General features: G+C 44.2%; 1 protein-coding gene across 1 annotated transcript in view; it reads right to left on the reverse strand.

The window, feature by feature from the left end:
• Positions 1-21,621, reverse strand: part of plxna4 (plexin A4) — a 630,201-nt gene that overhangs the window by 131,091 nt on the left and 477,489 nt on the right. Inside the window, exons 10-13 of the mRNA XM_060842703.1 lie at positions 20,138-20,338; positions 14,127-14,223; positions 13,335-13,525; positions 4,705-4,856 (exon numbers count right to left, since the gene is read on the reverse strand). Coding sequence (XP_060698686.1) covers positions 4,705-4,856; positions 13,335-13,525; positions 14,127-14,223; positions 20,138-20,338 — 641 coding nt within the window. The remainder of the gene's footprint in view (positions 1-4,704; positions 4,857-13,334; positions 13,526-14,126; positions 14,224-20,137; positions 20,339-21,621) is intronic.

Raw genomic sequence — 21,621 nt, forward strand, 5'->3', positions numbered from 1 at the left:
AAAGTCAATAATGAAATGAACTTGCAATGCCAGTGAGACAGGACATGGAGCAACCTTTACGCAGAAAGACAGCCATGCAGCATTAACACAAACTGAATGACGTTACACTCAGATTGAGAATGAGTGCCTAGCTATTACTTTTGCTTGTGAGCATTTTAATCAATAGCTGAATGGACCAAACAAAATGACTGTGGAGTCCAATCACAAACCACTACGTAGTATCCTTCCCAATCTACTTCTATTTGCTGTGGTGCTGGAAAAGCACAGCAGGTCAGGTAACATCCAAGGAGGAGGAGAATCCACGTTTCGGGCATAAGCCCTTCATCAGGGGCTTATGCCCGAAACATCTTTTCTCCTGCTCCTCAGATGCTGCCTAACGTGCTGTGTTTTCCCAGCAGCACACTCTCAACTCTGACCTCCAGCATCTGCAGTCTTTGTTTTCTCCTATTTCTATCTGCTCCAAAACATCTGCAAAGAATGCTACTTTGTTTGAAGAGATACCATCTGGACATAACATAAAAGCAAGAGGAACAGATGTACACAGTTGACAAGCTGTCAAGAACAGCACTCCCTATGAATAATCTTTAGGAGGCTAAAACAGAGAGTGTGACATCTTCTGATTCAATGAGAAGCAACATTTTGACATGCTCTGGAACCCAGCAGGCACACTGAATCTGAAAACAACTCAAATGAATATTGCAACAACATGCAACTGTCTAACTGCTACAGGAAGTAGTAGAGAAAGGATGCTCTGAAATTATCAACGACAAACCTGTCACTATGAAACATTGTTGGATGTGTAGAGACAAAGTGATAGCGCAAGCTGACATCTTATACAAAGAAAATAGTGTCATTATCCTGAAGGAGATAAGATGAAGGGATTAACTACATATTTGCCAGCCATCAACGAATTCAGTCTGGTCCAAGGAATACAAGAGAAGTACTCTACCGGCCAAACATGAGCAATTAGTTTAAGGTTCAATGTCAGCCAGGGCAGCAATTGTAATAAATGCCAAGCTACGGAAGCTCATGAACCACGAACAGCACATGACATGACAGACAAATCATTTTGAAGCAAAAACAGAAGTTGCTGGAAAAGCTCAGCAGGTCTGGCAGCATCTGTGAAGAGAAAGTTTCTCTGAGGAAGGGTCAGCGGACCTGAAGCATTAGGTTTGATTTCTCTTCACAGACACTGCCAGACCTGCTGAGATTCTCCAGTAACTTCAGTTTTTGTGTCTGGTTTAGAGCATCCGCAGCTCTCGCAGTTTTTAAATCATTTTGAAGCATCGCAGCAGATGTCTTCACTTTCACAGAAACCCATTAACCCTTCACTGTTGACACTGACGAATGGGAGTTAGACTAGCTGACATCAATGATGACAAACGAGACCGTAAAATGGCTGAAAGCACGTTTCAATAATGCCGACATTGGGATGAGTGCCAATGGTCATCCATGCATCAGTGAAGAATACAGCCAATTCATAAAAGGTTGGGAAATTCAACACCACGCAGCAACCCTCAAATAAAATGGCTGAGGCAGGAGCAACATTCACCAAAGGGGTCATAAAGAAATCAAGAAATTCATGCACAGACCTGTACAAGGCTAAGCCTAAGTGGAGAAACATCCTGACTGTGAAAGCATAGATCATAGTTTACTCCAAAAAGTAATGTCACGCCACACCCAAGTTTTCCAGGAGTGAAAGAAACTGAAGTCAGCAGTAATAACAGGAGTGGGTGGCAAGATCGAGGTGAAATAACAGAAAACCAAATTTCACTTTGATAAAATTGCCAGCCTTTGCCAGAGCTGAGCATTGGATAGTGAGAAACGTTCACAGCTGTCAATAAGAAGTCAGACCATGTGTCAGACCAGTTGCGTAGAGTAGTTGAAATTTGTTCATACACGATGAATGACCATATATGAATCTATAACCTCAATGAGCATATATATTGTCACAATCACAGACACGTACAAACAACTGGAAAAGTTGTTTTTGTTTCAATGCGGGTAGTAGGTTTCACCATCAGCACAACACAGAATGACCTTCAGCCTGACATATGCTGAAAATGTGTTGCTGGAAAAGCGCAGCAGGTCAGGCAGCATCCAAGGAGCAGGAGAGTCGACATTTCGGGCATGAGCCCTTCTCATGCCCGAAACGTCGACTCTCCTGCTCCTTGGATGCTGCCTGAACTGCTGTGCTTTTCCAGCAACGCATTTTCAGCTCTGATCTCCAGCATCTGCAGTCCTCACTTTCTCCTTCAGCCTGACATATCCACTGTTCCCCACCAACAGAAACGGATCATCATCAACAGTTACCAAGACAAATGCACTCACCACAGGAATGATACTCCTTACAGTAGGTACATCACCCCTCGCAATGAGCAGGTACCAAACATGCGCACATGTGCCATGAAGAGATTACAGATTGAAGCTAATGTAGGCAAATCATGTTCAGGGATTGACAAAAATTAAACTGACTAGAGTTATCAGACTACTTTATTAATGAATTATAACTTTCCTTGTGACCAGGCATGTTGGATAACTTATCACTGAAAATGGGATTGTGTATTTTTTTGTTTTTTTTAATGGATGCTGCTTAATATGACTGGCATAACTTGACTGGTACAAAAGGTGAAGTCACATGGAATTGCGGTGAGCTGGTAAGAATGATACAGAATTGGTTTAGTCATAGGAGACAGAGGATAGTGGTGGGAAGATGTTTTTGGAATGGAGGGTTGTGACTAGTGGTGTTCCGCAGGGATCAGTGCTGGGACCTCTGCTGTTCGTGATCTATATAAATGATTTGGAGGAAGACAAAGCTGGTGTAATTAGTAAGTTTGTGGACGATACAAAGATTGAGGGGGTTGCGGGTAATGAGGAGGATTGTCAGAGGATATAGCATGATATTGATCAGTTGGAGGCATGGGCAGAAAAATGGCATATAGAGTTTAATCCAGACAAACATGAGGTGATGCATTTTGAAAGATCAAGTGCAGATGGAAATTATACGCTGAATGGCAGAACCCTTTGGAGTATTGATATGCAGAGGGATCTGTGTGGAGAGTGTGGTGCTGGGAAAGCACAGCAGGTCAGGCAACATCTGAGGAGCAAGAGAATTGACGTTTCAGGCATAAGCCCTCCATCAGAACTTATACCCGAATGCCTGCTCCTCGGATGCTGCCTGACCTGCTGCACTTTTCCAGCACCACACTCTCGACTCTGATCTCTAACATCTGCAGTCCTCACTTTTTCTGAGAGGTAGGGGGGTGTGTGTGTGTGTGTGTGTGTGTGTGCGCGCGTGCACGCGCAGGTCCACAGATTACTGAAGATGAAAACACAGGGAGATAAGGTTGTAAAAAAAAACCTATGGCATGTTTGGCTTCACTGGAAGGACATTGACGATAAGAATAGACAAGTTATGCTGCAACTTCATAGAACTTTAGTTAGGCCACAGTTGGAATATTGTATATAGTTCTGTTCACCACACCACCAGAAGGATGTGGATGCTTTGGAGCGGGTACAGAAAAGACTTACCAGAATGTTCCTTGGTATTGGGGATTTTAGCTGTAAAGAAAGGTTGGATAGTTTGTTTTCATTGGAATGCAGAAGATTGAGCGGTGACCTGACAGAAGTTTATAAGGTTGTGAATGGCATGGATAGAGTGGAAAGTTTGAGGCTTTTCCCGAGGGTAGGGGAGTCAATTACTAGCAGACTCAGATTCAAGATACGAGGAGGGAATTTGAAAGGAGATGTGTGAGGTACATTTTTCACACAAAGGGTGGTGAGTGCCTAGAGTGTGCTGCCAGAGGAAGTGGTGGTACCAAACACAACAGCAGCATTAAAAACACACCTGGAAAATTCATGAATGGGAAGGGAATAGAGGGATCCGGATCCTGTAAGTGACAACAGTTTTAGCATTGAAGGGCAAAATGTGTCAGCATAGGCTTGGAGGGCCGAAGGGCCTGTTCCTGCACTGTATTGTTCTTTGCTACATTTGGAAATCTGACAGTATCTGAACTGTTCTTTAGCTGGCCTTCACAATTATGAAGAAAATTGCTGGAGAGAAGATATAAAAGGTATTTTCACTGATAAAGACAACCAAAATTAGATGGCATAAATATAAACTAGTCACTAATTAATTCAATTGGGAATTCAGGAGAAACTTCTTCAACGAGGGAGTGCTCTGAATGTGGGACTTGCCAGCACAAGGTAGTGAGATAATGAGCATCACTGTAAGGAGAAGGTAGAACAACACAGAAGGGGGAGAGAAAGACTCATGGATGGCGTCAATAAATTTGATAGAAGAAGGTTGGTTGGAGCATGAAATTGGGATAAAACATGGTCACTCCTTTGTTTCTGTGCTGCACATTCCATGTCACTGTTGCTATAGTGATACAGTAACATGGTGGTTTTAACAGCAACAACGTAACCAATAAAGGTACTGCATTAACATTTCACCTGCTGCTTGAACAGCTTTCTCTCGGAACACCCTTGCAGAGAGCCTTGTTTTGCTGGGACTGTGGGTTAAAGCAGCAAACGCGATAGGCTGCCCAAGAGAAGGCAGGGCATGAGATCTCAGTGGGAGGGGGGGGATAATAAATAATTGGACGCCACATGGCTCTTCAGCTCAAATGCTTCAACCCAGCCACCCTGCCAAAGATTTAATCCGACAGCCCGCCAAACAAGTCAGCTTTAAACGTGGCTTACTGTTCTGCTGGAATGTAGCCCTCTGGCAATGGGATGCAATCAACTCCAGCCACATGCACAAAGTTCTCAATCTCCCGGAAACTCAAACCCAGGTTCTCCCCGTAGATAGTCACCTTTGTCCCACCTTCCCTGGGTCCTCGTATTGGGGTTATCTGCAAAAATATAAAGATAGATAAATACATAATCAATCAAGAAAGGTCTCACTAGAACTCTGAAACATCATAAATTACACTTAAGTGTACATTCATTTAAGCTTCACAGTGTTAAGTGAGAGTCAGAATGTGTGTGTGTATTTATATGTGTATGTGTGTGTGCATGTGCGTGTACGTGTATTTGTGTTTAATTGTTTCTGTCTCTGTGCATGTGCTTGCATACGTGTGTATGTGTATGTACATGCGCATTTGTCTGTGTACGTGTGTGTATGTACACATTTGTGTATTTACATGTGTTGTGTGTGCACGTGCGTGTATATATGTGTGCATTTGGGTTTAATTCTCTCTCTCCCTGTGCACATGTTTTTATATATGTATGTGTGTGTGTGTACATGTGCATGTACAGGTGTATTAGTGTTTAATTGTCTCTGTCTCTGTGCATGTGCTTGCATATGGGTGTATGCGTTTATACATGTGTATGTGCACAATTGTGTGTGTACGTGTGTTGTGTGTGGGTGTGTGTGTTCGTGTTTAACTCTCTCTCTCTCTCTCTAAACCTCTCAGCCTCTTCCTCTTGACTGAGTTTTTGGTGATCAGTCCCAAAATCCATGTTAGATTTTAATTGACGGATACTTCTGTGAACCTCCTTGAAACAGTTTAAACTATTCTAAAGAGAGAGGAAGAAAATGAGAGAAAAGGGAAGGACATTTCAATGGATTCTAAGAAGATCAGATCGGAAAGATGATGGATTGAATATTTTTTAAAAACTAACAAGAGAGAACGACTAAATGAGTGATGCTGCAGGGAACAAGATAATGAAAAGAAAACATACCAAAAGAAAGTGCTCTTAATGAGCACAGGGTTTCTCTGGCACTCAGCCTGTACTTCCTGTGATCTGTCCTGTATTTCAGAGCACCATTTCACAGGTGTGTCTCTGTATGAAAGCCCCCCATTATTCATTAATCCTTGTGAGTACTTGTTTTCTTCAGAAGAGAAGGGTCAGGTCCATGACTGAATTTAAAACACGGATTAAAAGCTAGCCAAATAGTAAGCACATCTCAACTGTCACGTTTCCAAGCTTTCTACTTCATTGTAAGGAACATACCCACAAAGGGTCTCCCTCTCAGGGTTCATTACACCACACCAGTGCTGCTTGAGACAAGACAGACACTGTCAACCACTTGCTCTCTGAACAGAGCAAGATTCTGAGTCTCTAACCATGGCTTTCCAAATGGCGGTCTGCTTAATCTGGCTCAGAAAGGGGAACTCAGGTAATTTGGAAACACTGGAGGGTCTGCGGGTCAGCACAGGCACAGCGTGGTCAATATATTGCTGCATGGAATCATCTAGTCGGCACTCCCCTTGACCAAACAATGCCAGGCTCCCTCCTTCATGTCCTTCCTGCCTCCATTGAGATCTCCATTGGTATGGCACAGGGAGAATTTGAGTATCACTGAGAGAATGTGTTTCATTCATTGTTGCTTTGCAATTAGTCACAAAGAAACTCATTGACATCTTGTATTCACAGAATCAAGAATTGCTATGGTGCAGAGGGGAGGCCTTTGGACCCACTGCCCCTGCACCAGCTCTTCAAACAAGTTTCATTACCAAGTGCCAATCCCCTGCTTTTCCCCCATACCCTTGCACACTCTTTCGATTCAGATAATCATCCAAGTCCCTCCTGAATTCCTCAATCAAACTTGCCTCCACTATGTTTCCCTATTCTGAGCAGGAATAGTTTCTCCCTACCAGTCCATCCAGCCCGCTCATGATTTTGGAAACCTCTATCTGATCTCTTCTCAGCTTTCATCTCTCCAAGGGGAAGAGTCCCAACTCCTTCAATTTATCCTCATCACTGAAGTTTCTCACTTCCTAGACCCATCCTTGCAAATTTTTTCTGCATACTCTCCAACGCATTCAGATCCTTCCCATAACGTGGCACCCATGATTATACACACTATAACAAGGGTCTTATACAAGTTCAATATCATATTTTGTTCATGTACTCTATGTCTTTATTAATCTGTATTGATGTGTAATTTATCCTATTTTAACAAAGAAAACATCTCTGAGGCTATTTTCTGCCCTTCAATGTGGAGATCTCATCATGTTGGAAGCTGGGAACAATTTACATTGATGGACATGCTACCTACCCTACTCCCCAGCTTCAGTCAATGAATCAAAACGCAAGTAAAGATCTCAGCCTCAGGACGGCATCACACAAAGGATTCTCCAACTTGTCACAAGTGTGCATACTCTGCCCGGTTATAAGACTATTAAACAGGAACTGGTTTGGGAGGGGGTGGGAAGATATATTCAGGTTCCTGGAGGCCACACCGGACCTGCATGTGTTGACCCAAAGCCCTTACTGGCAGTAAATTCCTTCTCTCACTCCTTCAGGACATTCAGCCATAATTCAGGGAACAGTGGTCCCTGAGCATTTTCAGAAACACAAGCAACAGAATCAATAGGAGGGCAGGGGAGAGGGCCCAAAGCCCTGGTCACCTTCACCACTTGCACCCATTCTGTCAAACATTGAAATCCCCAAAAAACCATGATTAAATTCCACATAACCAGATTCAATCTTCTTTAAGAACTTTAATAAACAAATAGACTCTAAATTCATTGCCTTGTTACCTCTTCTTAAGCTTGCAAACTTTATTTCAATCATAAAGTCAGTCCTTCAAGTCTATACCAATTGCTCAAAGCTTTCAAAGTGCATGAAGTGCCAGCTCATGAACGTCGCCTCTGAACTTACTGCATGACAATGGTTTCGCCAATCCTCCCTGCAATGCAATCTTATTGCATCAGCAGCTGGCAATATGACTTCCTCTGGCCTACTCTTGCAAACAGTCCTCCTGGTTAGTATCCTGATCCTCAGCCTCATCCTCGTCCCCTGAGAATTGGCCTTGCTCCATTATTTTATCCACATCCACAACATCTCCCACCTCGCTCACCTTCGCCTATGTAAATTGTGAAGGCACGGCATATTGGCCGCTGGCTACAGCCAACACTAATCCAATTAACTGGAACAATGTATGCCATCCAAAAAGCACAGAGATCTAAAGCCTATATTCCCCACATGCCTCACTGCACTTTCTACCCTATGGTACAAACTTTGAGAGAGTACAGTTTCTCGGAGTGACAAATAACCTACAACCTGTCTTGGATTTCCCATGTAGATGCGACAGTAAAGAATGTACAATAATGCCCCTTTCCTCTGGAAATTTGGCATGTCCATAAGGACCAATGCATCATTAAAAGCAGACTGTCCGGGTGCATAATGGCCTGGTGCTGCGACTGCTCTGCCCAGGACTGTAAAAAAACTACAGAATATGGTGTGCACAGCCCAGACTGTCACGGAAGCCAGCCTTCCAACCATTTAAACAGCACATTGCGGTAGAAAGACGACCAACATCATCAAAGACCCATCACACCCTGGTAATGATCTTCTGCAACCTCTGCCATCAGGAACATGAATACACGTATCAGCAAGTTCAGGACCAGCTTCTTCCCGGCTGATATTAGACTGATGAATGGACTCTCTAGCTTCAAATAATGCTGACCTTGCTAATGCTGATCTGACCTAGCACATGTCCTGTGCAATGTAACCTGTATGCCTCCGTGTTAAGGTTTTTTCACAACCTTTGATCTGTATATCCTTGCTTGCTATGATCTGCTTCTACTCCTTGTAAACAAAGATTTTCACTGTACTTCAGTACGTGTGACAATAAATCAGTCAATTAAATTTTGTCTCGTACAAATCTTTCTTTCTGACCCTGTGAGAGCTTTCCTTCCCCATATTAGCATCTCCAAGAGGTGGCAACAACAAATATAGTAATGTAATTGGTGTGATTGGTGAGAGGATAGGTATATGAACACAACAGTTAAAGATTTTAGTCATTGCCTTACATAGCAAAATGAGTCATATTTCAATTGCTGCTCTCCCCTATTACTAAGTGTCAGTCATGATTCCGTTGGTAGTGCTGTGCTTTCAACTCCCATTCCAGAGGCTTGAAGACATAGGATAGAGTTACAGTCAGTGGCCAATGCGTCTTCACCTTCCAGGGCAACCTCACAACCAATTTATATTCTTGAGGTGGGACTACTTTCACTTGGGCAACAGGCCCATTCAGGGAGCTGCCTAATGAATTTGATCAGTCAGCGCCTCTGTACTCCCAGAGCAGCGCCACTGCCGGCCGTGGCCAAAACTGGAACTACAAGCAGTCCTCAAATTCTCAATGCTGCACACTTTAGTGTGGGGAGTGGCAGTCTTAGGGCAGTGGGGGGAACATGGGATTTCGAAGCAAAGGCTGGGGACAGAAGTATTTGCAAGACACCTGGTGTGGAAAGGTGATCCTTAAGTAAGGTATCTATTCCATCCAGTGCTCAAGCAGGGGATCAACTAGGATTCTCTCCTCCTGGTCTCAAAATTGACAAGCAGGAAGCATCCCTTAAGGTGACCAACCGGGCTTCAAATAGGGCAAGCTGCACTCAGTCTTGCAAATTATCACTACCGCCCCCACCAACCACCCATTCCACCATTTCCCCAGCACCCACCAGCACCCCACTCCGGATATCCATTTTCAGTGGAGGACTGACAGCGCGCTGTATTGGCAAAGACACCATCTTTTGGACAAATCGTTGAACCAAGGCTCTTGCCTTCCCCTCAGTTGAACTTGAAAGATCGCAAAGCCCTATACTGAAGAAAGGCAGGGAAGATCTCCCCAAAACCATGGTCAATTTTTATTTATCGTTCGACACGCACGGGTCGTTACCACATTGCTGCGTGTGGAGTCAAGCAGTGAGGTAAAAATAGCATTCACTTTTCCTCCATTATCGTAGTGCTGCGCTTCAAAAAAAAGTATTTAATTAGCTGTAAAATACATTTTGGCTTCCTGAGGTCATGAGAGGTGCTACATAATTGCAGGTCTTTCTTTCTTCTGGCTGTTAGTGCTATTCCAGCCACACAAATTGTCCATTTTTAATCCCAGTTGAATTGGTTTGTAGTACCCAGAAAACTGCTACCTTGCCAATCTGGACAACACTCAATAGTATCACATTATTCCAAGTGGATCAGTTTTCTGATGGCTCCTCTGGCACACTGCCAACCAGGGATTTTCATGTTGCATTATAGATAAACTGTGGAGGGATTCCTCAATGCTAATAGTGGTGAGAAGAGCCTTTCAAGAAAATATGAATGAATAATACATGATGATATTTCACAGGCCAGCATCACACGGATTTGTAACAGATTTTAAACTTTTAGCTGGTTTCAGAATGTGCGTTCTCAGCGTAAAACGTTTCTGTGGTTCTGTATCCAAACATGACAGTAATCCAGCATCTGGGTTAGAAAGTAACTCCCTCCACTTCAACCAGCGAGGCAGAGCCAACAACAAGGTGTCAGGAATATTGGACAATGTTGTGTAGATCGGGGGTATTGCCCTCCCATCAGCATAGAACCAGGGCAACGAGAAAGTCTTTATTTCGCAATTGGAGCAACATCGCACAGTCCAGCACAGGAATGGGCCCCTTGGCCCGCAATAATGTGCCGAATATGATGCCAAATTAAACTAATCCCTTCTGCCTGACCTTGGTCTATATCCCTCCATTTTTTGTATATTCACGCGCTTATCGAAAAGTCTCTTAAATGCCCCTATCGCATCTGCATCCACCACCAGTATGTTCCAGACTCCCACTATCCTCTGGAAAAACTTGCCCCTCACATTACCTTTGAACTTTCCCCCTCTCACCTTAACACATGCCCTCAGTATCAGACATTTCAGTTCTGGGAATACGTTTCTGATCGTCAACCCTACCTATGCATCCCATAATTTTATAGATTTCTGTCAAGTTTCACCTCAGCCAACGCCTCTCCAGAGACAACAGCCCCAGTTTTTCCAGCCTCTCCTTATAGCTCTTATAGCTTCTAATCCAGGCAGTATTCTGGTAAACCTATGCTGCACCCTCTCCAAAGCCTCCACATCCTTGCTGTAATGTGGTGACCATAACTGAATGCAATGCCGTAACAGAAGATAAAATAAAGGAAAACTTGCATTTGTACAGCACTGTCATGTCGGGAAATATGGCTCCAATTTTGACACAGTAAGATCCCACAGGCAGCGATAAGGTGGATGATCTGAAAGCCTGTCTTGATGGTGGTGTATAAAGGTTAAATCTTGGCCAGGGCACCACCTTTATTCAAAGGGTGTACATGGGGTCCTTTACCTCACCTTAGTCTAATGGCTAAGCTTTTAATGCTCTGAGCTCCACCTGAAAGACAGCACCAGCTACAGGGTGGCATATTTTCAGTCCGGCGCTGAAGTATTCGCTTAAACTAGATGTTCAGATCCCTGAAGGGGAGCTTCTGCCAATGAATTACAGACATAGAGGCAAGAGGATTTCCAATTCCTTCACGAGATGTGGACATTGCTGACAACGAACTGAGTGATTTGGCTTTCACAGCCACTTCCGAGGGCAGTCAGATATTCGTGTAGGGCGAACTAAGTAAGGAGAGCAGATCTCCTTAAAAACTGAACGCACTGCAGATGCTGTAACAAAAATAGAGATTGCTGGAAAAGCTCTGCAGGGCTGGCAGCATCTGTGGAGAGAAATCAGAGTTAGCGATTCGGATCCAGTGACCTTTCTTCAGAAAGCTAACTGGCCCCGAAATGTAAACTCTGATTTCTCTCCAGCAGATCTCCTTCTCTGACTGTCATGTATGAAGCAAATAGACTTTTACAACAATCTATAATAGTTGTCACAGTTACCGCTATTGGTAACCCTTTTATTAATTAAATTTATGTTGAACCAGTCGCTTGAATGGGGTTTGAATACACGTCCCTAGCCCACTATCCTAGTCCCAGGATGAACGGTATTACCAACATGCCACCATTCCCCTCTGAGTAACTGAACCACACATTGACAACCACACATGCATCAAGCTTAAAAAGAGCAGAATAGAAAGAAAGACGGGAAACAGTGATAAATTGACACAAAGCTTCAGTTTTAAAGATTGTTTACAGGAGGGAAAGGCTGAAGGACTCTGAACTAGTAGGAAACAACAAGAACACAGGATTCAGGAATTCCTGCATTGAAGACAGATTATTTGGGCTGGCTCTCATATGGATTCTAACATCTTATAGTGTCCTTTCTGCTCCTCAAGAGATTGATCCAGGCTAATCAACAATGACTTGCATTCATAAAGCACCTTTCTGACAGTAAAATGCCTCAACGTACCTCATAGGAGCACAACTGAGCAAATTTTGACACCAAGTCACAGAAAAGATATTAGGGCATGTGACCAAAAGCTTGATCAAAGAGTTAGATTTTAAGCAGCATCTTCAAGGCAGTCATGATGTGGACTGGGGTGGACAAAGTTAAAAATCACACAACATCAAGTTATAGTCCAACAGGTTCATTTGGAGGCACTAGCTTTCAGGGCACTGCTCCTTCATCAGGTGGGTGTGCAGCAGAATGTCGGATGATTCTGCTCCACAACCATAGAGTCAAAGAGTCATAGAGATGTACAGCATGGAAACAGACCCTTCAGTCCAACTTGTCCATGCCGACCAGATATCCCAACCTAATCAAGTCCCACCTGCCAACATCCGGCCCATATCCCTCCAAACCCTTCCTTTTCATATACCCATCCAGATGATGTTTGAATGTTTTAATTGTACCAGCCTCCAGCACTTCCTCTGGCAACTCATTCCATACTCATACTACCCTCTGCATGAAAAAGATGCCTCCTTAGGTCTCTTTTATATCTTTCCCCTCTCACCCTAAAGCTATGCCCTCTAGTTCTGGACTCCCACACGTCAGGGAAAACACTTTGTCGATTTATCCTATCCATGCCCCTCATGGTTTTAAAAACATCTAAAGCAGTGCTTCGAAAGCTAGTGCCTCCAAATAAACCTGTTGGACTATAACTTGATGTTGCGTGATTTTTAACTGAAAGGGAGTGAGTATGAAGATTGGCGGGAGGGGAGGTTTACTGAGGGAGGCCAAGAACAAAATCCTTGACCATCAATGACAGAGTGATTGAAATCGGGATTGTGCAAGAGGCTGCGAATGGAGGAGTATGGATATCTCAGGGGGTTGTAGTACTGAAGGAGATTACAAAAATAGAAAGGAGACCATTGGGAAGAATTTAAAAGCAATGATGACACTTTATAGACAGATCTGGTGCCTCATCAGGAACCCACGCATGTCAGTGGGCACAAGGGCTGTTGGTCAATGGGACATGATAACCATTTGGACTCAGGTAGCAGAGGCTTTGGTTAGTGCCATGGGATTTTATTTTTACATTTAATGGAGTCCACAGGTAGAACTTAACCAGTGACAATCTTATCCCAAACTACAAGCTTTCCTTCGGGGGTTCACATATGTACTGAATTCTTCCAATACTCTCTATTTACTCATTAAACAGCAGCATTGTATTTGACAAACCCATCGCCCACCTCACACTTGGGTTACCTCAGTGATGCGGGGGTTGCTACATTTCCTGTTTGTTCCCGATGGCTCCAACCATTGCTCCTCCGAGGCAGGGCAGTCCTGCCTGAGGGTGCACCGTCCATCTCCCCTGCACCAGCCACATTCGAAATCAGGATCTGCCTTCAGGCACAGGCCACAGCTCTCCCGCATCACACCGCACTTGTACAGGTGAACTATCAGAGGAGCAGATGAGAATACACATCATATGTATTGCTATAATTGAACCTCCACACCGACGTAATGACCAATCACATGAGACACAGTAAAAATGTCTCATGTGAAAGTCATACACCACTTATCATGAACCCACACCCCCCCATTCCTCCCGGATCAGGATCAGTATCTTCCCACACCTGGTCTCCTCACCCCTCTAGGATTGATCCCAGAGTCTTTGGGGAATTAAAGATTAATCTGTTGCAGGAACCATCTGGGAAGACAGCGAATACAGCTTTAGAAAAACAATTATACATTTTCTTTGCACGTATTCATTTTATAGTTTGAGACATTTGAGAGGTGGATAGGGCTGTGCAAGGTGCACGTAATAATACCACCATGGGGTGTGCCCGATCAGAGTCGATTATCCTCATCCTGATATGGAAAGTCCACTCCAGTAGAGAGTGGGTACCGTGCAACATCAGACACTCTTACTTTGCAAGATGAATGAACCCATGCTGAGCTGTGTTGAGATGGACATCTCCCCATCACACCCTGCCCCCATGGTTATATTATCTGCACCTCTGCTTGGCACAGCTAGGGACAGTGCTATGAGCTTACCTTGGTTGTGTGCTGGGTTATCAATGCTGAAGTCTCCATTCCAGACCACAGAGAGATCCACGGGCAGGTTATTGATTGTCGTCCCCTCGTACGAGTACTGAAACAAGAAAGCCAGCAACTTGTCAAAATGTGTCGTCAACCGTTCACCATTGAGGTGGCTCAAAACACCATCTTTGCTCCATGCCATAAAGTGAATTCGATGCACGGGAGCAGGAGAGACAACAAAACCATGGACAGAGCGCAGAGAGAACTTACTGGGATCGTACAGGGGCTCACTTATACAGAAAAAACTTAGAGAGATTGGAGTCAAAGAGTGTGGCACTGGAAAAGTGCAGCCAGTCAGGCAGCATTGAAGGAGCAGAAGAATTAACATTTTGAGCATAAGCCCCTCATCAGGAATGAGGCTGGGAGCCTCAGGGGTGGTGAGATAAATGGCAGGGGGTGGGGCTGGGGGGAAGGTAGCTGAGAGTGCGATAGGTGGACGAAGTTGGGTCTGAAGGTGATAGGTTGGAGAGGAGGATGGAGCGGAAGAAGTGGGAAGGAAGATGGACAGGTAGGACAGTTCAAGAGGGTGGTGCTGAGTTGCAAGGTTGAATCCGGGATAAGGTGGGGGGAGGGGAAATTAGGAAACTGGTGAAATCCACATCGATCCTTTATGGCTGGGAGAGTCCTGAGGCGGAAGATGAGGCGTTCTCCCTCCATGTGTCGGGTAGTAAAGGTTTGGCAGTGAAGGAGGCCCAGGACCTGCATGTCCTTGGCAGAGTGGGAGGGGGAGTTAAAGTCTTGGAGTTGATCTCCACAGAGCACAAACAGTTAAAAGGAGATGTAATAGAGGAGTTCGCACTTTGAGGCACTTTGCGATGGTATTGTAGAATTGTAGAACAATAGAGAGACCATTCAGGTCTGTCCATCTCCTCTGAAGATTGGTCCAGTTAATCCCATTTCCCCAGTACAGATGGAGAAACTGATTCTTCATTTAAGGGATTCAGTAAAGTGAGGACTCTGATTTCAAATGATTTGTCAGAGGAGAGCTATGGGGAACTTCTTTTAATGCAGTCAGTCAGTACATTCGGGAGAGCACTACCGAAAGGGGTAATGCAATTAGCTTCAGAGTTTAGATTCAAAAAGGGAAAAGGAAGCACAGGCAGTGCTATGGGGAAACAGCTGGGGAATGAAGCTTATTGACATCAGACAGTTGGCACAAACACAATGCTCTATGACCTCCTTCTGTGCTGAAGCAATTTGGGAATTTCAGGTGTTTCTCAGGTGCCGCTGAGGTAATGCATTGAGTCTCCAGCTGGACTGTGGGACCAAGTGTGCGTAACACTCAAGATGGAACATGGGAAAGGATGGCAAGGGCTGGTCAACCAGTTATTGCACCAGCAGATATGGGACATTGTTAATCTCTCAATCCACAGGACTATTCTGATCTCATCGTGGGCTGTGAACAGGAAGCTTAAGCTACAGGTTGTAAACTCAGCTACTACTTTTGCTCCAGAATCATGTATAGTGACTCTACGCCAAACATCAAGGCGCATGGAGCAACCACAGCATTGATATGCCTCCTCTTCAGACTACTCTGTCAAAGTAATTGACTTTACTACAATAAAACAAAGGACTGCGGATGCTAGATCTGAATAACAGAGATTGCTGGAGAACCTCAGTAGGTCTGGCAGCGTCTGAGAAGAAAAAGCAGAGCTATGTCTCAACAGCAGTGACCCCTCTTCAAAACTCTCAAAACATGACCTTTCTTTTCTCTGCACAGATGCCGCAGAGTTTCTCCAGCAGGTTCTTTTTTTTATTTAATTGATGTTACTGGCTCTTTCTGCAACATGTCACGGTGGCTCAGTGGTTAGCACTGCTGCCCCACAGCACCACCGTCCCAGGTTCAATTCCAGCCTTGGGCAACTGTCTGTGTGGAGTTTGCATATTTGCCCTGTGTCTGTGTGGGGTTTCCTCCCACAGTCCAAAGATGTGCAGGTCAGGTGAATTGCCCATACTGTTAGGTGCATTTGTCAGAGGGAAGGGGGTTACTCTTTGGAGGGTTGGTTGGGCTGAAGGGCCTGTTTCCATACTGTAGGTAATTGAATTTAATCTAATCTCAGTTTTAAAATTCTTATCCTCAAGTCAAGTTCTTCCAAGGCCTTTTGCCCCACATATTCCTCTCTCTCCTCTCCACCTCTATAACCTCCTCCAACCACACAATGCTCCATACGAACTTGAGTTCCTCCATTTCCAGTCTCTTATATTTCCTCCACACTTCCACTAGTGCTTTGTCTTCAATTGCTAAGGCCCTAGGTTCTGAAGCTTTTTTTGTAATTCTCCCCCACCATCTACCTGTCCCTCCTATATCTAATCCTCCCCCAGCAGCTACTTTGCCCATCTCTATCTAATCCAAGTTGCTGTTGACACGTCCCATAAGGGACGTATTTTGTACCCCATATACAAAACACCTGCTAAGTACACAATAATTGGTGTAGAAACTTGAATTATAATGCTAGCACTAAGTACCCAGGGTGTCCTCACCTCATATGTTCGAACCATAGCATTTTGCTGTTGCACAGGCTGCCATGACAGTTTCGGCCTAATTCCCCAATTCCAGCCTGCAGCCTGCCCACACATGAAGTTTCCCACCAAGCTGCTGCTTTCTCTCACAGCTAAACTAATAACCACAGAAAGGTTTAACAAGAAAGATGTAAATACCTGATAAGCAAAAGAAAAAGAAGTTTGTATCTTCAACTTTCTATTCTGTTTGAGAAGTGATGGACAGATTCCTGACACAGCTTTCAACTGTGAACAGTTCCTCTCTGAATCAATGGAGATCAATGTGTTTGCGAGCATTACGACTGACATGAATGCAGTGCTGAAGAACTGCTCCAGGCAAACACAGCCAACCCTCTCGAGTCTCTCACAGTGGAGGCTTAAAGGAGATTAAGGGTTCTCTGAATGACTGGAATTGCTAGCGCTGCACCAACAAAACTGACAATAAAACAAGGCTATAATTGATCGCTGGACATTATGATAAGACAGCACCCTTAATGACTTCAGAGGAGAGTAACAAAAAAAACGGCTGGGTAAATAACTGATTGGGAATGATTGGTGGTTACAGAGGTAGGTGAAGACAGAGATAAGGATACTCTTTGGGATATTAGCATCCACATGCCAAGCGGTTAAATGAAGACGCTGTGGAGACTAATAAAGCAAACCGGAATGGCGAGCATGGGAATCTGAAATCTTCCAATATTTCCTTTGGAATTTGAAAATTCAAGATTCACTAGTGAGATAGACCACATGATCTGTGGAAGCATGAGAGTGGTTGTTTTTTTTCTTCAATGCTTTCTCATTTCCTCATTGACCACGGGAAAGGGATTGTTGCAGAATTCAACTATGATCCCTTCCAAGTCACTCCCTTCTTCTGTTGCCACTCCCTTAGTATCTCAAAGTGAGACTGGCCAGCTTCCCTACCTCAGCTCTCCAGAATCTACCAATCATACAGATTGTCTTTGCTCATGTTCAGAATTAAAATCCACAGGTCCACTTTCAAATTCTCAGAGGTCTCAGCCTCTACAAGTGGCTACTGAATGACTTAATAGCTGACACTGTTTGTAATGTATTGAAAATTACATTGTGAATTTTGTCCACATGGGGCTACCATACATACACACATGTACCAACAGATGGAGTCTAATGAGAAGAGATAACAAAGAACAGTGTTGAACAGTTTACAGAGATCAATTTGTAAATGTGTCTGGCTTAAATGACAACTGCTTCTGTTCCAAGGCACTCTCAATATTCTAAAGAGGAATTCCTTCTGTGAATAATCGATGCTGACCTGTTCCACATGGTCTAGAAGCTACCCTATCACTGACACACCCTATCAAAATTCACACAAAGCTATTCTGCTCACTCTGATCAGCTGTTGGGTCAGCCCAGTTTGGAGCATGCAAGCCGGAGAATCAGAAGACTATGGATTCCAACACATTGCACACGGCCTAGACGGCTGGTCCAGGGAATTGTTACAGATCCTCCTCTCAACAGAGGTCCCATTTGGTGGCTCAAGAAGGGCGGAGAAGGTTCTGAGGTTGGTATCCCGTCAGCATGTCCCCCTTTATTGACACGTGGAGAGGCCTTGACATTGATCCAGCTCACTCAGAGCCAGCTCTCTGAGTGAGCAGAACCTCTGACACACCTGTTTATATCTGTCAGCCAGCCCCAATCAGGGAATTCATATTCTAAAGGGTTCACCTGACTGACCTCATTACAATCACTCCACGTTCTATGTCACTATTCACAAGGTCAGGGCCAATGTAATTGGATTTATTCATCTCATTGCCATTTATGACAATGTTCCCAAATCAAAAGACAAAAATGAGGACTGCAGATGTTGGAACTCAGAGTCGAGCGTGTGGTGCTGGAAAAGCACAGCAGGTCAGGCAGCATCTGAGGAACAGGAAAATCGACGTTTCGGGCTAAAGCTCTTCATCAGGATTTCCTTTGAAGGGCATTTGCCCGAAACGTCGCTTTTCCTGCTCCTCGGATGCTGCCTGACCTGCTGTGCTTTTCCAGCAACACACACTCGACAAAGCTCCGAGAGCATCATTGTTGCTAAATATTGCCTCCATGTGAGCCATCATTGAATTTCAACAAACAAATTAACTGCAGGAAGCATTTTTATGAAGTGTTCACTGTGGCGCTATATAAATACAAGTATCTCGATTTCTGTTTGACCAACTGGCTTCTCTCTGTCAGAGCTGGTGCACCTTTAAGAATTACCTCCAGAGATATGTGTTTGTAAAGTGATACAGTGCTGTTGTACAAAGCAGCATCTGTGTTGTGCCTGAATGGATCTATTGTGCATTTAAATCAGGTTGTATTAGGTGCACTGTATGTCAGAGGCAGCTGCAATTGCCATCATGAGCAGGCCGCTCCGAAATTAAAAACAAATAGGGCTTTGTTACACTTGATATTTGAGCCCTTTGAATATCCGAAAGAAAACAAAGGGGCTCTGAAACAATACTTGGTCCTTTCATTTTCAGAATATCTGAGTTTGAAACAGAAACGAATCTGGGTTAGACAATTTGTCCACAATTATTTTACACCAGATTTCACAGCAACCTCAAACTCTTCAATAAAACAGGAGTTTGTTCAAATGTGTTACTCGAACGTATTTTTCTAATTGATTCACAGAATATTAGTGCCACAGTCTGGGCCAGCATTTATTTCTCATCCTTAATTACCCTGGAGATGGGGATGATGGTAGTGGGTTGCCTTCTTGAAGTGCTGTATAGGAATACCCAAAGAGCTGGAAGGAAAGGGGTTTCAGGATTTTGATTCAGCGACAGTAAAGGAACTGTGTTATAGTTCCAAGTCAGAATGGGGTTTGACTTGGAGGGGATCTTGCAAGTGGGGGTGTTGTGCTGCTTTGACCTTCTAGATGATAAAGGTGGTGGGTTTGGTAAGCGTTGCTGAATGAGCCTCAGTGAGTTATTGCATGTTCTGGCCGGTACACCATGCTGCCACTCGTTGTTAGTGGTGGAGGCGGTGAATCGTGAGACCGTTAGATATGTTGCCAATCAAGTGGGCTGCTTTCCCCTGGATCGTGTTAAGGTTCTTAACTGCTGTTGGAGTTGCACTCAACAAGGCAAGTATAGGAGTTCACATTGCTTTATAAACAGTGGAGAAAAGGAAGAATAATATATTATTCATCTGCCAGGACACAGTTCTCATCTGGAACCTGTCCTTTTTAGGGGGCTGAAGACCATGGCACATTCTTAAGTGAATTTAAGGCAAATTGCTGATGGTAAGGGAAGTTTGCAGATATATTTTGTCCACTTGAGAAGGGCCTTGGTTCAACATCTCATCAAATTTGCTCAATCCCAGACTGGGAGACTGTGAGCGTAGGCCTACATTTTGGAGGTGTATTATCTGGAGTCAGCCTCGGGCCTGTTGACTCAGAAGGCGAGCGGGCTGCTACTAGGCTTCAACTGGAATGACCACAAAGCACTACTTACAGACGTGTTCTGACACTGGACACTGGAGCTGTTGAACCGCAGGGCTGGAACTCGCTGCTCCACCCCGTGGATGTTCAGGATGCATTCGTAACCTCGCTGGCCCGATTGTGGCTGTGGAAGATTTTTCGACTTCAGGGTAATGGGCTTCACCACTCCGACTGGAACCAGGACCTTCTCAGCAGCCAGCAGCTGTGGACAGTCCTGGAAAGGAAAAGCGAGTGAAAGTTCAAGATGACACGATTGATATCTTTATATTCACAATAAATATTAAGTCAGGGTTCAGGCCCAAAATACAACTGTTGAGCAAAACAGAAAATATAGTCAGTCAGGGAGTAGACAACTTTTCATTTTCCTTTGGCAGTGGGGAGTAGGTTAGTGATGGAGATGGGGTTTCTAGAGCAGAATGAAAGACAATTCACATCCTTTTGAATATAGTCCTTTTTCCTCATTAAGGGTCTTAACAATCAATCCCTTGATCTTAAGCGTGTACCTCTCCATGTTTTTACTGACCATTGAGAATTATTCATTTGCATCTATCAAGTCTCTTCAGCATCAGGTTTCAATGAAGTCACCTCTCATCCTTCTAAATGTAGACTCAATTTACTCAGCTTTTCATTATCAGACACCTCCCGCATTTTAGGGAGCAATTCAGTGAACCTATGCTGCACCACCTCCAATGTAACTATATCCTTCCCTGGAGGACTGGGAACAACAAAGGAGATAAATCTGTTACTGGTTAAACAACACCAGAACTTCAAAATTCTCCTGCTAGTTATGGAACCATTGAGTCATAGAGTCATACAGCACGGAAACAGACCCTTCCGTCCATCAGTCCATGCCAAACATAATCCCAAACTAAACTAATCCCACCTGTCTGCTCCTGGCTCATATCACTCCAAGACTTCCCTATTGATGTATCTGTCCAAAGTATTTTAAACACTGTAATTGTACCCACATCCATCACTTCCTCAGGAAGTTGATTCCACATGCGAAGCACCCTCTGCGTAAAAACACTGCCTATGTCTTTTTTGAAATCTCTCTCCTCTCATCTTAAAAATATGCCCCCTTGTCTTGAAAACCCCCATCCTAGCGAAAAGCCAACTGCCTCTAACTCGATCCATCCCTCTCATTATTTTATAGATTTCTGTCAGACCGCCTCTCAATCTCCTACGCTCCAGTGAAAAAAGGCCCAGCCTATCCAGCTTTTCTTTTTAACTCAAAATCTCCATACCCGGCAATATACTGGTAAATCTCTTCTGAACCCTCTCCAGCTTGAAAATATCCTCCCTATATCTGGGTGACCAGAACTGGACACAGTACTCCAGCAGAGGCCTCAACAATGTCCTGTACAACCTCAACATGACTTCCCAACTCCTATACTCAAAGGACTGAGCAATGAAGGCAAGCGTGCCTTTTTAACCACCCTGTCTATTTCTCAAATTACTCCGTGACTTCTCCAGTCCCTCCAACCCTCTGAGATCTCC

The sequence above is a fragment of the Hemiscyllium ocellatum genome, chromosome 23 (genome assembly GCF_020745735.1).
Source record: "Hemiscyllium ocellatum isolate sHemOce1 chromosome 23, sHemOce1.pat.X.cur, whole genome shotgun sequence".
Lineage (NCBI taxonomy): Eukaryota > Metazoa > Chordata > Chondrichthyes > Orectolobiformes > Hemiscylliidae > Hemiscyllium > Hemiscyllium ocellatum.